At 42.7% G+C, this 20,166-nt stretch overlaps 1 protein-coding gene and 1 long non-coding RNA gene across 4 annotated transcripts in view; one reads left to right on the forward strand and one right to left on the reverse strand.

The window, feature by feature from the left end:
* LOC119474508 overlaps nucleotides 1–20,166 on the reverse strand; it is a 33,025-nt gene that overhangs the window by 5,754 nt on the left and 7,105 nt on the right. The gene's annotated exons all lie outside the window — the stretch shown is intronic.
* On the forward strand, nucleotides 5,211–19,570 carry hivep2b (HIVEP zinc finger 2b). Of its 2 annotated transcripts, XM_037746531.1 has the most exons (7): nucleotides 5,211–5,440; nucleotides 8,667–12,565; nucleotides 13,241–13,398; nucleotides 13,567–13,742; nucleotides 14,878–14,976; nucleotides 15,065–15,849; nucleotides 16,942–17,361. In XM_037746531.1, the coding sequence occupies exons 2-7, from the start codon at nucleotides 8,771–8,773 to the stop codon at nucleotides 17,359–17,361; spliced, it is 5,433 nt and encodes a 1,810-aa protein (XP_037602459.1). In that variant the 5' UTR covers nucleotides 5,211–5,440; nucleotides 8,667–8,770. The 2 variants fall into 2 exon arrangements, with proteins under 2 accessions (XP_037602459.1, XP_037602460.1); XM_037746532.1 differs by lacking the exon at nucleotides 5,211–5,440 and having other exon boundaries at nucleotides 8,771–12,565; nucleotides 16,942–19,570.

Genomic DNA, 20,166 nt, shown 5'->3' on the forward strand with positions numbered 1-20,166 from the left:
CTGTATGCATGATCTTGGTCTCTATGGATAGGTAAGACCTCAGAGAGTTCATCCCCAGTGTCAGTAACATTGTGACTGTGACAATGTCGGAGTGAATGGTGATGAACCCAAGGAAAAATTTATATTTTTATCCTCGCCTAACATGTTTTCTAGATTAGACAGTGGATAACACCATTATAGTAATGATGCCACTGAATTCATTCAGCAACTCCTTGATTACAACTGTGAATAAATAACACAAAGCACATACATTCTACAGAGGTTTTAGTAAAGATAGGACCAAGCAGCCTCTCCATTTGGCCTCTTGAAAGGGAATCTGGCTATAAAATACTACTGATATCCACTACAGGAGGTCATGTGCACACAGTGGAGCCTTGGCCATGACATTTACCCCGTGCATCACCAGAGTCTACCATTGTGCACAGTATAAAATCAATAAAAAAACAACTGAATTGTATAATTTTTACTCCAAATGGAGTAGTTTTATTATAATAATAAAATATAATCATGTTAGACTTAGATAATAACACGTAAGATCAATAACAATGTAAATAAGATAACAAAAAATAATCCGACAGGATCCGGGAAAAAACAGTTACGAAGCGACTAACCCTTTCAGCTCTAGTATATTCTAGTATAGTATAATACATATTGTAGGAGTTAAACAGTGCATTGAACATAAATTTCACATTTAATTTTGCACATTTTTGTCATATTGTGATAAATGCATATGACTTAAATAAGGGCATTTTATATTAAAGACCCAGCGAATATTTGCCTTTTTATTTATATATGATTCCAAGCTAATTTACACAGTTAGTAGCTTTATTTTAATGCCTATCAGCACAAGTATAACCTGTATGATCACATATTGACGTGCTGTGTGGCTGAAGCTCATTTCTGCAGTAATGGTGCTGCAATCTGTGGTGGTAATTATATATGTAGACAGGAGCCGGGAAAAAAATAGTTACTGAGCGACTAACCCTTTCAGCTCTAGTATATTCTAGTATAGTATGATATAAATATTGTAGGAGTTAAACAGTGCATTGAACATCAATTTCACATTTAATTTTTGCTAATTTTTGTCATATTGTGATAAATGCATATGACTTAAATGAAGGCATTTTATATTAAAAACCCAGCGAATATTTGTCTTTTATTTCTTTATGATTTGAAGCTGATTTACACAGTTAGTAGCTCTATTTGAATGCCTATCAGCACCAGAAGTATAACCTGTGTGATCACATATTGACGTGCTGTGTGGCTGAAGCTCATTTCTGCAGTCTTGGTGCTGTAATCTGTGGTGGTAATTATATATGTAGACAGGAACCGGGGAGGGAAAAAAAAAACTGGCTACAGACGTTGGCATGGTTGCCATGGAAACACACAATCATGTCAAGATTATTTTCAGGTACTGCTGTGATAATGGCATAAAGTACGCCTGGTTTGAGAGAGCTGACGGATAAATGAAACGATGGTAAGTTTTTTTTGTTTTTCTGAATGAATTAACGATGCACCAAGTGAGAAGTTGCAGGATTTATGTTTTTATATATCGTATTTACTGGTGTTTGTATGAGCTGTTTGTTCAACCTGCAGTGTTCAGTGTCCCCTGTAAGTGATATCTCAGTCAGCCACATGACAGCCACTACAGCCAGCGGGGAGGAAAACCTCATTCCTTCCATTCATAAACACCTCCTCCCCCCTCTGTGTGTGTGTTGTCCCCTCTGTCTCCCCCCTCCTCCCATCTGTTTTACCACTAATATCATTAGAGGCCTGCTAGTAGTCGGATGCCTCTGTGGCATTCAATCACATGCAAATTTGTGGCAGATTTGAGCCGCGGTGTCGCTTTAGATGGTGGAAATGCCAGCAGTGTGGAACATCCTGGGGGACAGACCATTATATTTATAGAGATGGGCGACTTGACCTTCACTGCACATTGAGTATCAGCCATTTTAGTGCCGCTCCTCTAGATACTGAATACAGCATAATGGATCTCAGCTGCACTGCAGTTAGTTAGCTTCAACTTCATCTTGGGCTTGTTAGAGGCTAATAATAGCTCTCTGCAATTCCATACTGTGGACGGACTCCGTCAATACACAGTCTCTCTGCATTCACTGCTTTTTGGGCACACAGGGAGTTGCAGTTTTTCTAAAAGGACGTGCACTGTGAAATTACAGTTTTTTGCTCTGCAGGATGCCATTTTGAACTCAGAGGTGAAGTTCAACTATAAGTTTAAAGGCTTTTGTTCTGCTGTGTAAGCTTTAAGTTCAGAGAAAGACCTCTGTTAAATATGCCTTAGCTGTAGCCCAAAGCCAAGGACTCCTATTCATAGAGGCACCCAGTTGTTCTCACCCAGTGGCACAGAGTGAAACTGAGGAGGATGGTCACAGCGGGTGAAGTATTTATAGTTGTGTAAATTATATTGTGTTGAAAGGCCAAAAGTTTCACACAAATGACTGAGGTGGAGGGATCATAAATCTATTAAAATCAGGGGAAAGACTCGGCCTGTCGTATTCAGAGCAGCTTATAAACACATTATGATAGAAATAGATTTTGGCAGGTGTCCAAGCATCACTTCAAATTCAGTGGTTTGTCATGTGTTGTCCAGGTGGTGCTCAGGTGGTGCTCAGGCAGACTGTTAGTAGTTTAGTAGTTTAATCTAAGATCACATGTTTTGTATTTAAAATCTTTATCTGCAAAGTAACTGCACAAGTCAAATACATGTGGTGGAGTAAAAAAAAAAAGTACAATATTTCTCTCTGAAATGTCGTAGAGATGAAGTACAACATAATACAAAATGCAAATTCTCAAGCAAATTAGAAGTACCTCAAAATTGCACTAAATAACAGTATTTAAAGGTACAGTGTGTAAACATCTGGCGACATCTAGTGGTGAGGTTGCAGAGCCAGTGCGTAGAGTGTGTGTACGTGGGAAGTGAGTGGTGAAGCAAGAGAGAGAGAGCGATGTTGTGAGCAAACAAGTGATCTATTGAAGCAGCAGACAGAGTTAAGGTATGTGTCCACAGCCTCCATCCTTTCCACGCTTTCCATTAATTGTCTATGTAAGCTGCCGTGCAATGCATTTTGGTAGCGTGGCGGTACGATTCGAGAGACGGACCGTCACGTCGCCCGCTCCTCATTTGCATAAAGTTGAGGTCTAGGCTACTTTATGCAAAACATGGGCGTCCGACGCGACTCGCCACCTCTGGTAACTCCCAAGAAACTTTTAAACTGATCGTAGTCGATCCAAAATAAAGACAGATTCAGCAACTGCATGGCTTATTTATCGCATAAAATGTTTTCAGAAACAAATTTCGTTGAACTATTTTCGTGAAATAAGAGAAGAAAGTTTCCAAACGAGCCACCACGTTGTTTCTGGTTTGAACGCTGGTAGCAGCAGCCCATGAGGGAGTGTGATCGTCCAATCAGGTGCCTTCTGCATAGTGGCAGCCCATCAAAGCGTCCAATGCTGGGAAGCGAGGCGATCCCTCGCGATAAAAACCACCCCTGTGGACATGTACCATAAGTTAGCTTTGAGAATATCAAGTGAATGTACAGTGGAAGTTGCAGTTTGTGCAGAAATAAAAGCTGCACCTCCTCAAGACCAACAGAGGTTTCCCGTGTCTTGTTTCCCGACGGCTGAGTGGAGTGATGGGGATTAACTCAGCAGCGAGTAACGTTATAGACTCAGGCCAAGTCAGGAAACGTTAACACAGTGGTTTGTCCTTTCTGGGCTACTGTAGAAACATGGCGGCCTGCTCCGTGAAGAGTGCAGTTACAGCAGTCTTAGAAAGGGAGGAGTGAGCGGTGGGTACACAGTTGGTTGCAATCTGCAACCACACCACTAGATGTCGCCAAATCCTACACACCGTACCTTTAAACAATGCATCATATTTTGTGAGCTAATTATACAGTTTGTACTGCCTGTAAAATACCTTAAAAGTAACTGCAACTTTAGCTGTCAAATAAATGAAGTGGAGTAACAACTACAATATTTCTCTATGAAATGTAGTGTAGAGTACAAATACAAAGTACCACAAAATGAAAAGATTTAAACAATACTTTGTAAATTGTACTGAAGCACAGTATTCGAGTAAATGTACTTAGTTGTTGTCATTTTTTCTTTGAGTGCTGTCCACAGAAATGTGTGAAATAACTTGTTGATCAGGAAGCATCAGAGGCTTTGTACTGTAGGAAAAAGAAATCAGATAAGTACATGTAAGGCAGTATAATAGAAAACAAAATAAACAACTTAACAATTTAACTTAAATGCGAAAAGCTGCCATGTATAGTAAAATAAATTAGAGGTAAAATTGAGACCACACAAACATCTTCCATTTCATTCCTATCGTAATGATGTAATTAATCTAAATTTTAAATATAATATGCATTTACTTGAGGAGAGTTTTCAGTTGTAAATGCAAATATTACTAAACAATACAGAAAAATAACAATACGATGGCTTTGGGCTTATAAAAATAGTATCTTAGTAGCATTTAATGTTTGTTAAAGTCATGTAACGAGGAAGTATTTACTGAGTTAATGTAGAGGCTGTAATGGCACCATGTCACACTGAACTCATACATCTGATTCACAGGATGAGGTTTGCAGCTGCACATAATCTGCAGTATTGTCCTAGTTTTTTTGCCGTGTTAATGACACCCTCATCACGACTCTCTCCATTCACAAAGCGAATCCTGTCGTGATGGGAGAGAACTGGCTCTGAACAGGCTGTGGGTGTCTCAGGAATCGGAGAACATGTCTAATTTTTGCAGCATCCTCGCAGCCAGCCACACGCTGTCTTTTCATTGAGTTCCTCTCTATATACAAACTGAATAGCATCACGCTGTAAGAAATGTACATTCAGGGCGGCTGCACCATGTGATTAGTGTCTTTCAAAGCACTTTTTACATGTATCTTCTGCCCTGCTTATATTCACATAGTGTCCAAGTGATGCATATAGATCATAATGTGTGTACCTGAATGAATTCATCCAGATCACACAATATCAGGCTCAAATAAATCTGGGGATGAATGGATTGTAAGAAAGGTGATGTTTAGCTCTTTGCATCATGATATCTGACTCCCCACTTTGTGTGTAGTGTGAGGCAGCTGCCGCTGTGCTTTGAAACACAGTGAGAGAGAGGAAAAGCGTCCTTAAACGTGGGCTGTTGTGTAATCCCTCCCAGGGCCCCTTTGCTATTTTTGTGCCTGGGTCCGCACGTCACGGTTGGGTATTTTCTCTGGTGACTAGCTCGCATCAATAGATCTTCTAATGTACACCCAGTCAGCCAGCAGCTTCATGACTGATGGGACTTTACCTTGCTAATTTATTTCATTATTGTTGCGCCGACATGAGGAGAATGGAGAAACGGACTATGCAGCATGAGGAATGTCACATGTGACTGTCGATATGGGACAGGGGACTATTCAAATGTCAGGTTTGTATGAGGATTATATTTGATATCTGAATGTCAGCTGCTGTATGAGCCCAGGATTTTTTTCCCATGAGACCGTGTGCTTTATGTCATTCTGATCACAGTGAGAGCTGTTGATTGATTCTGCATGCTATGTTGCTGTTAGAGGGTTTTACCATGCAGCGTCTCTGAAGCCGGTCATCTCCTTATGATATTTATGGATTTGTTGTCAGCGTGAGGCTTCATGCCTGTTCCCTTTAATGGCCAACTTAGCCTCTAATGATGTAATGCAGCGGCATAACGGTGCTCTCCGTAGCCAGCGTTTGTTTGCTCATTGTGCTCTCTCGTGTGTGGAAAGCGGTAAGGGATGTGCCCCACGAATGTCTGCTGTTCAAATAAATCCCTCCGTAAAGTCATTTCTCCATCCATGCAGACATACTGTACCACAGTCAGCCCACAGTCGTCCTGAAACACACCTACTGCCACCCACCTGCCTCCTGTTGTTGCACGTCATTGCTGCTGTGTCATATATTTTCGTATAGGTTAGTGCTTGTTGCCGGGAGCGAGAGAAATTTGCAGAGAAAAGGCTGCTGGTACAGTCTTTATACAAAGTCTGAATCTGTTGAGAGACTTGTCAATGAGAGTCTGAATATGTCGGCTCCGTTGCCTCTCTATCGCGCTTAGTTTAAAGGTATGCATTGTTTCTGAGGGTCTTATCTCGCTGTCACTCTGCACCCATATTCCCCTTCCCTCCACTCGGAGCTCACCGAGGATGGAAAACTAAGCAATGAGGTCAGACCGACCTTGAAGGGGAGCTCCCTACCAGGCCTCTGAATTTTTGTTACCCCCAGGCACCCCACTTAGTTTACCTCCCTGTTGAAACATGGATCGCTCCAATCTGAGGCAGCCCTCACCATCCTTCATTATCTTTTCTCTCTATCCTGCTCTAGAAGAAGCCCTCAAATCTGTCCGACAGCAGAGCTACTGAACCATAAAGAGACGAAGGGGCTATTTGCAAAAACACAAAGGGGAGATTATTACAGATTACAGCTGCTTCCAAGCATCTCTTGGCATCTCTCGAGTCACCTTGGATTCGTATCCTCTGGTTAATGCCTGAGGAGTGTGTGGTGCGCTAACAAAGAAAGAGAGGGAGCGAGAGGAAAGAGAGTGAGAGTCGGAGGATGTCCTAATTAAGGGGAACTCAGAGGGTTTGAACCAGATAATCTTACATAACCTCGTTAGGGAGGACACAGCATTTGATACTGAGAAGATGGAAATGACGTGCCCTCAGAGACCCATCCCCGTGGTATGAAACCAAAGTGTAGCGGCAAGAGCAATTCACTTTAACCGCGGGAATGATGAGCTTTCTTGCTGGGAGTCCGGCGTGTTTATGTGCAGGACGGTATGTGGTCCCGTGCAGCGGATGACACTAGTGGCACAGACGGGTTAAAGGGTTTTAATCCCACGAGAGACGAGGAGCCTGAAGGTGTTTGGATGTGATCCCGGCACTAGATTAAAGAATTAGGCAGAATATATTGGTATTTTATGTAGAAATGGCATCAAAAGAGGTGCAGGTGCACTCATCACACTTCATTGACCATGATACAGTAACAGTGTCACCTGTGTGTGTTGGCATGCATTGACACACACTTTTTTCTGACATTCCCTCATCTTCTGCAGAGTTTTAAGTATTTCATTTGGGTAGATCTTTTTCACTTTTTTTGGCATTTGTAATTTGGGCTGTCCTTGACCAAAGAATTTCTTAGTTACACTCATACAATTTTTGGTGCTTTCAACTGAAACTCGTGAGCTCGTCTTTACAACATAGGAAGTCGTGTACACAATATATACTTGATGCTCAAGTGGTTAAGTCGTGAGAACACCGCTGCTAAGCAACGGCAATATTAGTGTTACTGTCGGCATCTAGAAGCCACCGAGGCTAACGATTTAGCAAGCTAGCAAGTGGGTAACATAATGCAGTAATGACAGAGGAGAAAGATGAGGCCGTTTGGAATATCAACATTTTCCTCTGACATATTATAAAATTAAAAAGAAAAATATACGACTAAAATTACAATATATTAATTTATTATGCACCGGAAAATTATTTCTATGGCCTCCGCCATTTCTGACAACGTCAACAAACACGTCACAACTCGCTTTGAGAAACGTTCCACTTACGAGGTTGTGAATACCACAAAAGGGGGGGGAGGGTTTAGATTATTTTTGGGGCTTTTTGCCTTTATTTGATGGTGACAGTGATAGATATGAAAGGGGGAGAGAGAGGAGTTCACCTACAACAAAAGGGTCACGGTCGGATTCGAACCCTGGGCCACTGCGGTAAGGACTCAGCATTGGTACATGGGGGCGCTGGCTCTTCCAAGTGAGCTACCAGGGCGCGCCTAACACAACCCCATTTGAAGGCACCAATAGTCAGCTCATCGAGTAGTAGTTTTAATCAACAAAACTGAGTTTCTCCACAAAGAATCACACAAATGCACCATTTTAAATCTTGCGTTTACCAGAGATGTGCTCATTAATTTCTTGGAAATAAGTCATTCAGCATGAAAAAAGCATAAAAAAACCCACTAAAGAAATCTTTGTCAACTAAGACCAAACAACCGATTAGTCGAATAATCGACTAAGAGGGGGCAGCCCTATTTGTAATAGCCTACAATGTTGACAAAAACAAAAATAAATTAAAATTGAAAAGTTAAATCTGGGATATAGGATGAAGAAAGTACCTGGGTGAGATATTGCGGATATTTCACAGCTAATCTTACAACACCTAACATATATTAATAAAAGTGAGTTTTCACATTAAGGAAAAGGAGTTGATTTTGAGATTGTTGTAAGGAGATGCTGCTGTGATGAAGATTCACATACACATACATAACCATTCATGGCACTCATACTACAGTAAAAGCATGTGCCTTAATAAATACCTACACCCACGTTCACAGGGGCGTCTGCCAGGGTTGACATGAGGCTTTTTACAGGCTGTTAAAGAGAAAATAATGTTTTTCCATTCCTGCTGTGAAGGAGCTCATTATGAATTTTACACTCCAATTTTATTGGAAGCACTTTTGTGAAACAGCCTCGCTCTCACTCTCAAGGAGGGGGTTTGAACTCTAACAGAGTTATCTAACTTGACAGCCCTCTTGTGCATCTTTATGTGGTTTTAGTTTAGGTGTTTGTTTGTCATACATCCATATTTGTCTAATTGTAATTTCTGTCTGATTTCTTTCAGGTGACCCTTCCCTGCAATCAATTCACACGTATGTTAATATCACTACAGTTACATAACAGATAGTGTCCTTGAAAATCGATCCCAAAGAAAGTGACATTGGATTCATGGAGTCACTTGAAACTACTGCAGGGGTGAAAAGCTCCACTGAGGGTCAGGACAGAAATGTTGTTGCACAGAAAAAATGCCCCTCAGTCGAAGTGGAAGGCAAGGGGTGGCACCAACAACTACAAGAAGGCCAGAGAGGAGACACATGTGGTTTCAAAGAAATGTCTGACTCAGGGAAATCACTGCAATTAGAAGACTCCCAAAGTCAGTCCACAAGCCATCAAGACTATGAGGTGTTTCCCGTTGGCAGACAGAAATCTGTAGGCCACTTAGTTTCTGCACAGTCCCCTGGCCCTGCATCGCACAGGAAGTCCACCAGTTCACCTGACGTCCAGTGTTCCCATTCAGGGATGGATCAGCTGTCAGAGGCGGTGTGTAAGGTGGAGCAGAAACCACAGAAGCCCGGGAAGTATGTTTGCGATTACTGTGGAAGGGCATGTGCCAAACCCAGCGTGCTTAAGAAACATATTCGCTCACACACCGGGGAACGGCCCTATCCGTGTGTCCCCTGCGGATTCTCCTTCAAAACCAAGAGTAATTTATACAAACACAGAAAGTCCCACGCTCACTCGGTCAAAGCTGGAACAGTGCCACTCTCAGAACTTGGTTCTTACAATGCCAACACGGACCAGGGGTCTTTTGAAGGGGAAGGAGAGTTATTCTCTGATGCTGAGCAAAGCACGGACACGGATGAGGACACTCTTAACGACCCGCTGCTGCTGCTGGACTCTCCAGTGGAGGGATCAGATAACACTGCTGTAAAAGTACTAAATCTCATTGCTCAGAAAAAGGGAGCCACGTCGATGGAAGCTCAGGATGGTTCATCCCAGCCCCAAGAAATCAATGCACCTCCCGCTTCTGCCGAGGCTAGCCGTGCAATTCAATCTTGCACGATCAAACAGAGACTCGCACTTCGGCTGTCAGAAAAAAGAAGCAGCGACTCGGAACACAATCTGTCCCTCCCGAGTCAGTCCAGCAAGGGCAGCACGGACTCCGGCTACTTCTCGCGCTCCGAGAGTACCGAGCATCAAACCGGTTCTCCAAACACCAACGCAAAGTCCTATCAAGAAATTATGTTCGGGAAGTGTTACAGGCCGAGCCCTAAACAGACGGCAGCTTTTGTGGCAGACTCAAGTGAACATACGGGGAGACACTCGGAGAAAGGTGTGTCCCGTGTTTTCACCCAAGAAAAAGACACTGTTGAGTCAATCAAAATAAACACAAAGTCATTCTCAAGGGAAGAAGTAAAAGAACCGGAGTTAGACGACGGCTCTGATTTGGGGACTCTGATGAGAAGCAACTCAATGCCGACGTCCTCAGCAGTGTGTCTGACTATGCCTCAAGCCCTCAGAGGCAGCCACTCTTTTGACGAGAGAACAAGCACCGGGGGCATGAGGAGACTCAGGCGGCAAGCTGCTTTCGAACTCTCCGCACACGATGGCCACGCAGACGCAGACAGCCACGGAAAGATGAGCGAGAGTGGCATATCACCCTCAGGATTGGAAATGGAAAATTACCCATCTCTGGCATCTAATATGAGCCATCAGAGACACGCTATGGAGCTGGCAACACGGAAGCGTCGGAAAGAGAAGAGGGAAGAGGAAGATTTGCCAGGTCAATACGAGGGCCATCATGAACAGTGTGAAGAAATGTTTGACTCAAGTAAAGACTATGATTTAAAACAAGCTGCTGTGGGCATTATGGCATTATCAAAAGGACATTCAAGTATGCAGATGGACAGGTGTGACATGGACATATCAGTGAGCCCTGAAATGTCAGGTCGGAAAACTTTAGGGAATGTAATTTCTGTTATCCAGCACACAAACTCCATAACCAGGCCTCACTCTGAGCAGTCAGAATCATACAAGTATCATGGGCAGAGAACAGATAGTATTTCTTCATTTCAAGCTATGGAGGCGAGTGAATCATATGAGTTGGAAAGGAGTGATAGTATGCTAAGGCAATCATTTCAAATGGGCCCCAAACTTGTGCGGCAGCCCAACATACAAGTCCCAGAAATCAGGGTCACAGTAGAGCCTGACAGTCCAGAAAAAGCTCCGGAGGTGCAGGTGAAGGAGCCAGAGAAGCACGTGGAGGAGTTTCAGTGGCCTCAAAGGAGTGAAACTTTAGCACAATTCCCTCCAGAAAAGCTCCCTCCAAAGAAGAAAAGGCTACGCTTAGCTGATATCGAGCACTCCTCCGGTGAATCTAGTTTCGAGTCGGCCTGCACCAGTCTCTCCCGCAGCCCGAGCCAAGACAGCAACTTATCTTATAGCTCCACCTTCTCCTTTGACAGGGAGGAGAGTTTGAAGTCGGTCTCTCCAGCCAGGCAGGATGAATTTGGCAAACCGCTTGAGCTCTTAGCAGTGCCAGGGAGTGGGCACTCCCTCTCTGTGCTCAACCAGCGTCAACAACATGAAATGAGACGCTCCTCCTCAGAGCAGGCGCCATGTAACTTGCGCAAGGAGTTCCCGGAGGTACGCAGCATATCATTTGACTATGGCAGCCTTTCTCCAACATCCAAAGTTAGACACGTGGACATCGGTGCCGGCCACTCGGCTGTGAAGGAGAGAAGGAGGGGAAACTTGGTGAGGCAGGAGTCATTGAATATGGACGCTGAGGTAACACAAGTCCCATCACAAGTGTTCCCGCAGTACCTCAGCAGCACCTCCCCTCCATTCACAGCAGTTGCTGCTCTGCCTCAGACTTTGCCAATATTCTCCACCGGGAATACATTTCCCCAGCTGTCCCATCCGAGCCTTTTAGTTCCCGTAAGAATACAGACTCATGTGCCATCCTACGGCAGTATCACATACACTTCAGTATCACAGATTTTTGACAATCAGTATGACAGTGTTAGCTCCACTACGTCCACCTCTCAGATTCAGATTTCACGTTTGTCTGGAAATCTTGATGCTCATAATGTATCAGCTTATACCAGACCACCGTCGATGCACACCCTCAATGTTGAAGCCCTTGATTTGTCATCAGCTAAGCTCAAGACAGGCATCCCCCTCTCTCTGACCTCCAGAACTATCTCAACCACTAACGCCTCCAGTGGTGGCACTAACAAACGAATGCTATCCCCTGCCAGCAGCCTGGACCTCTTCATGGAGGTCAAGCAGCAAAAACGTGTGAAAGAGGAACGAATGTTTGGGCAGATAGTAGAGGAGCTGAGTGCTGTGGAGTTGGGGAAATGTAATTTGAGCGAAGAGAAGGGGCACAGGTCGAAGATGCAGGGTGCATCCACACCTCACGCTCAGGATGACTCACATATGAGTACATTTATCACACTTCAACAAAAAGTGACAGAGGTCACGGACCATGGCGTTGACTCAGCTATGGAAAGTAGCTCCCTGGAAAGCGGCTCACCTCCCTACTCCGTGATATCAGGCGGTGAAGTGAAAGAAGTTGCCATGGAGAAACGGGTGCAGATGGATATGGCGGCACAGCTGGTTACCAGTCAAGACATCCTGATCTCAGACACCGAGCATTCACGAGTGTTATCTCAGTTTCCAAGTCTTCGCACGACGACGGGAGTGAGCTGGTGTTATCTCAACTACACCAAGCCGAGCTGCTCTCACGGCAACGCCCCTTTCTCCTCCGTTTACGCCACCTGGTGTGTGAGTTCCCACAACCCGAACCCTCTTGAGCTAAGTACAAGCGCTGCTCTGGCTCTGCTGCGATCCAAACAGAGGGGAGACAAGGTCATATACACCGTGGCAGCCATGTGTCAGCCTGGCACAGGGAAACTGGTGTCATCCCTCATCCTCTGGAGGCAGACCATGGAACAGGTGAGGAAAATGACCCCATTGTTTCAAAAGCATATGACTGTCTAAAGCATCCAAAAACTATTTGTTCTGGATTAGTATAACTATAACATTAAGTAAAGACTTATAGACTTATAGGCAGTTTTCTACTTTGGTAGCCCGTCATGTCAGCAAGTGGTAAGTGTTTGAAATGTAGAAAGTTTAAGAGGAGCTTATTACCCAGAATTTGGCAAACTGCACACTTCAAATCTTTTGGCAGAAGGTTCAGCCACTATTGGCAAGTTTGTGGAAATCATTTGCCTGCTGCTAGTTATGATGTTATAAGCTTTGATTCATCACTTACTCTGCATTTACCGTTTGCTAAAAAACATGTCTTGGCAGTGAAAATACCAGAAACCAAAATTATATTCAAGTATCGTGCGTCTTGGCAAAGGGAAGTTTTTCTCTGTTGCACTAGATTTAGGCGGATAAGACTGATATATAATGACGCATTCATAAAATAAAAACATGAAAATCAACTACATTGGAGTTATCTGTACTGTTTCTCCCCAGCACTAGTAGCAGCAGCATAATTCATGTTTGCAAAACATGCTGTGTAATGCCATGTGTGACATACAATATTGGAAGCATCGCGTTACGCTGTCGATACGGCGTCCACTTAAAATGGATGTTAACAAAATGTTTGTTCATCTGATTCAGCTGCAGAGGAAACCGGAGCCCAAAGAGGTGGACATCACCTACGGGAAGAAGGTGAAAGACGTCAGCTGCAGAGTGAAAACTGCCAAGGAGGAGTGGAAAGAGAGGGAGGCTTCCACAACCCAAACACTGCCAACACGCATTAAGATCTTCGAGGGAGGGTCAGTCAAGATATTAGTTATCATAACACTTGTCAGTTCTGCTGACAGCAAATACAGCAGCTATATTAGGATGCTAGTGCATACGCTATCTGTCCGTCTGTGCTGTCTTTACCTATTCAGGACTGTTTTATGTATTTTGTTCATTAGAATACGGTTTCTGTCTTTTAGATACAAGTCCAATGAAGACTATGTGTACGTCCGAGGTCGAGGCCGGGGGAAATACATTTGTGAGGAGTGTGGCATTCGCTGCAAGAAGCCGAGCATGCTGAAAAAACACATCAGGACCCACACAGACGTGAGACCCTACATCTGCAGAGTCTGCAACTTTGCTTTTAAAACTAAAGGTGAGCATTCTTTAATGTTTGTTTATCTGATTATAGACTACACTTATAGACTAGAATAAAACTAAAATTACCGCATTGTGTTTGTATGCCTGCGCCAACCAGTCAAGTTGCAGTTTACATCAATGTCTGTTCAAAATGTCATCACTTCATCATTTTATCTTATTAGACATTTCAGTGAAATTGTGAATAATTAGCATATGAATTCTGGGGTTATGGCCAAAAGGTGTGAAGTTACAGTGACCTTTGACCACCAAATTCTAATCAGCACATCAGCTAATCGGCTGAGTCCATTTGGACATTTGTGCCAAATTTGAAGAAATTCCATCCAGGCGTTCCTTAGATATCACGTTCACAAGAATGGACCGGAAGGACGTACAGATGTACGTACAGACGGACGGACAGATGGACAACCCGAAAACATAATGGCCATGACTGTCGCTGACGCGGGGGCATGAAAATACTGTTTTTATAGATGATATAAAAGACTCACTATTTACAATTTTTGTTTAAAACAAATGGAAGTCTATCAGTGTTTATTGAGATTAAAAAAATGTGAATATCGCTAAAAGAAATACAAAAATATGTGTGCATATCAGATTTTGACAAAAAAAAGAAAAAAACATTTGCAGCAGCAGTAAACCCTCTGTAGTTTCTGCTGCTATTTAAAGCCACTATTGTATGGTGCAAAATCAGCAGTTGTCTCCTCATTTTTCCCTTCTCTTTTTTTATTTCTGGGTGATTTTTCTGAGCTGGATTCTCTTAAAACTGATCAGTGTCCTCTTGTAGTAAGAAAAACAACTTTAGGTGTGGGAATATAAAATAAAATCTGGGTTAAAATCGGCTCCTTCAAGAATAAATGCAGCGATTTTTCAGTGAGAAATGGTAACTTGCTTATGAATAGGGCTGCCCCCGCTTAATTGATTAGTCGCCTTATCGGTCGTTTTGGTCTTATTCGATTATGATTTCTTTAGCCTATTAGTCATTTTTTATGCTTTTTTTCATGCTGAATGATTTATTTGTAAGAAACTTATGAGCAAATCTCTGGTAAACAAGATTTAAAGTGGTGCATTTGTGTAATTCTTTGACTAAGAATTTCGTTGGTTGAGGACTACCTATTTATTATTATCTTTTACAGGTAATCTGACTAAACATATGAAGTCAAAGGCACACATGAAGAAATGTCTTGAACTGGGAGTGTCTGTGACGATGGATGACACGGAGATACAGGAACATGGTAAGATACCGACATATATAATATTCATGCACATGCATGAACTGTAGCAGAATAAATCCAACTAAAGTGATGTGTCTTTCTCTTAAAGTGGACGACGGCCAACAAGAGTCCAAGACAGAGGTGGTGGTCACATCCAAACACCAGTTCTCAGACGCGGAGGACTCTGACGGCATGGACGAAGACATTGACGAAATCGACGAAGACGATGAGGAGGACGATGAATACGAGGGTGACTCCACTCCGAAGTTGCGTTCAAGAAGCACGAGTCCTCAGCCATGTGGAGTTACTTCTCTGTCAGTCACAGCCACCGCCACCATCCACGGCTATTCCCTCACCTCTCTGCCCAGCGCCGACGTCCACCAACAATCCTCTGGCAGGCGGACGGGCTCGGACCATCGACCCGTCTATGTATCAGACCAGAGAGAGAAGTCCATGGATGAAGACTCTCTGACTATGCTGTCTCCAGACCAGGCCAGCTTCCTATTTGACCCCTACTCTTCCTGTCTGCTCTCTCCTGGTTGGGAGTCTCCCATCAGGGAGCCCTCCCCTTCACGTCTGCGTTACCCGTCCCCGAGGCGAGAACTCTCTCCGCGAGGTCGCTCCACTCCCAGATGGGACACCTCCCCGCTGAGGCCTAGCTCGCCCGGCTTCACATCCATTCAGCACCTCTCTCCGGTCTCAATTGAACGACCCATGTCTCCTGGAACAGAACTGGCCGGACAGCGAGAATCCTCCGTCAGAGGCCGGCAGAGAGTCGTGCTGAGGGCGGTCTCACCACGAAGAGGCTCGCACCAACACAAAGGCAGCTGTGATAAAACCAGACACCAGGCAAAGATGGAGATGGCTCAACAAGGAACCTTTGAAATGGAGATGGTATGTATCATGAAGTATCCAACTACAGCTCTGCCATATAGGGTTTTAGATTTGGATGATATTTGGTGGAAAGTTTGGCCATGGGCAAAGGAACCAGTGATAATGTTTTGGTACAGATTCTGAATTTTTAAAGGATTTCTGAACACTTGAAGATAGGTCTTATGAACTGCCACACTTACCTAACTTAAAAAATGACATCCTATAATTGTCTATCACTAGGTTTATTTTGATGCACATGTGGATCCAGATTAAAACATTCTTATTTATTAAAAAAGTCTGATGATATTCTTATTGTCAACAAATCCTATAAAAATACCAAAACCAAGAATGAATTAATCATAGCATGTATATATCTTATTCTTCTGTGCTTTAGAGGTCCATTGTTGTCCAAAAACGATTAATTAACACATCAATGAGCTAACTGTTGCACTGGGTGACATGTTCCTTCATTATCATGAACAGATACAGCGTAGTTCTATTTCAGAAGTTAATTTTGGTGAATTGTTTAGACATAATAACAGAAAGTTATTGTTTCTTGTTTGAAACGGCGAGCAGAAAACCAGGGACCAATCAGGTGCATTTCATGATAGAGTAAGTCACCGCTTGAACGGCCAGTTGAGTAGAGCAGCGTGTCCCCTAGAGCCTTCGCCGGACCTGGTGGACATGTACCGCTGGATTTAACATTATAGACATGACCACTGAATATCTGTGGAACAATTTAGCCACAAATTCACAGTATATATTCATGACCTGTTCTTTAAGAGTTACGTCTTCAGTAGGAAGGATTGATCTTGGAGCTGAGTGCCACAGACAGGGAAGGGAAGTTGTGAAGTAAGAAACTGACTAGTGCATTGTTGGTTTTGGTCTTTTCATTGGATTTGTTGACAATAACAGAAATATTGAACACCACAAGCCTCATCGTTTAATGGATTGTGCAGCGGTTGTGAGCGTATGTGTTCTCCAAGTGCTGTCTGAAGTTTACTTAATGCTGTATTTCTCACATTTCTGCTAACTGTAATATATTTTCACATGAGAAATGATCCTCCTGGCAACGCTGAAACTGCCCCTAACGCTGCCAATGTGTCGTTTCAGGATCAAAGGAGTAGCTTGGCTTCCAGTCTGCCTGGTGCTGCCAGTTCTCATCACCAGAACATCCTCAGCCACCTCCCTCTTCACTCCCAGCAGCAGGCCCACAGTTTGCTCCCCGTCGTTCCTGTCGGAGGGCTCCAGATGTTACACTCCCCGCCTTCCTCCAGCACTGATGTCACCCCCTCCTCGGCGCCGAGCCCCCAGAGCAGCGAGGGCCAGCGTTGCAGCAGCAGGGAGGGATCTGTCCACGGGCCCGAGTCTGGAGGAGAGGACGTCAGAGGCCAGAACCAGATGTCCTCCCATGAGGCCGCTCAGGAGAAAAGCGACGACCTCGGCGTCACGGACAGCAGACAGGAGGAGAGCGTCCAGACCTGCTTGAAAGCCATCGCCTCGTTGAAGATTACCACAGAGGACCCTCACTGAAACCTTTTTTCTGTCTCCTTGATTTGACCCAGGAACAGACGCCCCCTCCTGCTTCACCTTGCCGTCCTCGGCCCTTTAGGCACATAACCTCATCTTTATCCAATTAGAGGCAATATAATAACACTTCCTCGGGTTGTGCACATACTCCAGACAGCAAAGTGAAGAAGAAACCCACCCTGTCTGGTGTGCTCTTCTCTTCAAAGACTCTTTGAAATGATTGGACGAGCAGCAGGATGCCACGCAAGGTGGAGAATCATTATTGGGTGCAGGTGCAATATGGAAAGATATTATGCTAATATGCCTTTGTTTGACATAGTAGTTTGCGTACAATTGCACATAAATTATATTTATGGATTCTGTACAAATGTCCTTAACATATACTCCTTCTTAGATGCATACAAACAGTGTATTTTACTGTATGTGTACTTTGAAAATAGACTGTTGTTTAATGTAATCATATCAAGGTGTGATGCAGTAGTGCAGTAAATAAAGACTATTTATAAGGGGAAAAGTACGTGTGTTATGAAACAGTCTGACCAAATTTTAAGTAGACGCTTCTTGTGCAGTTTGATGCTTCTAATCAAGCGGCAAGGGTCTGTGCCTTTATTTTGCTTTTTCATCATTTCGTTATGAGAAGGTTGTTGCGGAATAAGGAAAAATCGTCGAGGTATTCAGAAGTGTCGGCGCTGTCAAGAGAGTTTGCGCAAAGAAAAGCTTTTTCTTTCTTGTTCCGTCAGTTCTGCTGACAGACGGATGCAGCTTGACTTATGTGAAACAATCTTAAAAAAAAATGTTTCTTATGTTGCATTTTTCTAAATGTTGTGGTTTTTATCTTGGTAAAAATGCATGGGATTTGCTATTGCACAAAAATAGAGGAAGTTAATATGTAATAATGAATACTGTAAGATGTATTTATATATTAGAACGTGAGCACTTATTGATACTGGTAAATATTTGACTACTATTTATATGGTATATCTGTACTTATGCAGCAGTGATGCAGTTATGCAGTGAGCCACGCTGGCATTGCTTTTGATCTCATGTATTTGCTTTGATTAAACAGCGTTTTTTCTCTCTCTCTCTCTCTCTTATACAGATGACCATAAGCATTTTATGAGTTTTGACAATGCACTTTCATCCTTTCATCTTTGATGTTTAGCTGACGTGGTCAGTGAAAATAAGGGAGTAAAACATGTTATGTTCTCTTGTGGTTTTTTGAAACATTCCAGTCGTTTTTTCACGTTTCTCATTTTGTGAAACATGTTGCACACAAATCCAAGGGGCTATGATGATCAGTCGATAGTATGTTTTCTTGCATTTCAAGTGTAACTGGATAAATCAATATCACTTTACTGTAAGTAATACTAAAGTAATGATGTTAACAGCGTGAGTTGGTTGACTATTACTGTGCTTCAGCTCAAAATGTAAGTAATCATTCACCAAATGCATTACTTCTTTCTCTGTACATATACGTGTATTTTTATGATTTAAACTATTTTTGCAGTGTTGAATTCTGAAAACTTTTTATGTGGATTGTTTATATCTCTTTAAGAGGTAAAAAATCTGCAGTTGGCGGTTTAATGAGGGCGAAAATAGCACAGTGTTGATTGCTAACACCGTGTGTCTCATCTTTTAAAAAAAAAAAAGAAAGAAAGTGTATTCACATCTTCAAGTGGTTATGTTACCAGTTTGAGATTTTCAAAATCAGAAAACACTTTGTTCACTCATGTTTACATAAAAGAATTTAAAAAGGTGCACTGCTTTAATTTTTTTGTTTCCCTTTTCTGAAGATGTATGTAGCTTTGATTTCATGTGATTTTATTTGTCGTGATTTAACGGTGCAGAATGCTCATAAAATGTGAAGGGAAAGTGAAGCCTTTCTATTTGCTTTGGCATACAGTATGTATTCAGATTGTGTTTGTGTTTTGTTTTTATTGTGTATTCATATTTACTGAACTGCTTTGTGCCTCTCATGTCTATGAAATTCCCTGTAAAACACACAGAGGACAAATCATTTTACCTCTCAGCTAAGATCTTTTGAGGAAAAAAAAAAGCCTCAGTAGCCAATCCGTTGTTTAGCTATTTGCATCAAAAACTGGTTAGTCAGGACGGAGTGCCTCTTTTATGCTATGGGGACTTTATTGTTTTGGTGCTCTACTTTTTCAGATTAAATTCAAAATTGTTTTAAAAGAATATACTTCTAACCCAAGGATGTGTGTTGCAGCTTATTTCTTTTTCTTTTTTTTTATTACTCAAAATGGCTCCCATACCTTTCCTGTTTAAACTAGAGCACACAAAGAATCAGATGAAATCATTCACATTTTATCTCGAGGCGTAGGAGTGTGGAGGCAAAAAAAAAAAAAAAAAAAAAAACTCTCCAGAGTGAAAAATTGGACACTCCTACCAGTGACATCCTCTGGTGAAAAATGATTACTGCAGTCATAACATGGAACGAGAGAAATAAATGAATGCTTCCAAAAATAGTTCTCACCTTGTGGATAATATTCAACCACTTTCAGGTTGCGTCAAAAAACACCGTATCAGCAGCAGATACAGTGCGTGTACTGCACTCTACTGCATGTGTGAAGCATATATTAATATGTGAGGAAAAGACTGTGATGTTGGAGCGCATTATGCTCGGTTTGGGAGGAGGTCTGTTCTAATTCTGGCCAATCAGAGAGACAGTTCATTTTTTTCCCTCTCCTGCTCAGTGACTATGCCTGTCAGGCCCATTTGTTAGAATAATTATATGGCTGTTAACAGCATCGCAGCTTAAAATAAAGTTGCGAAGGTTTAAAGCAGCAG

The sequence above is a fragment of the Sebastes umbrosus genome, chromosome 16 (genome assembly GCF_015220745.1).
Source record: "Sebastes umbrosus isolate fSebUmb1 chromosome 16, fSebUmb1.pri, whole genome shotgun sequence".
Lineage (NCBI taxonomy): Eukaryota > Metazoa > Chordata > Actinopteri > Perciformes > Sebastidae > Sebastes > Sebastes umbrosus.

Excerpts from the sequence above, each read along its gene's own strand:
- hivep2b (XM_037746531.1), top strand. The coding sequence starts at position 8,771 with ATGGAGTCACTTGAAACTACTGCAGGGGTGAAAAGCTCCACTGAGGGT. Across the intron at positions 12,566-13,240 it reads GGAGGCAGACCATGGAACAG|CTGCAGAGGAAACCGGAGCC; the intron begins GTGAGGAAAATG and ends CATCTGATTCAG. Across the intron at positions 13,743-14,877 it reads CTTTGCTTTTAAAACTAAAG|GTAATCTGACTAAACATATG; the intron begins GTGAGCATTCTT and ends TATCTTTTACAG.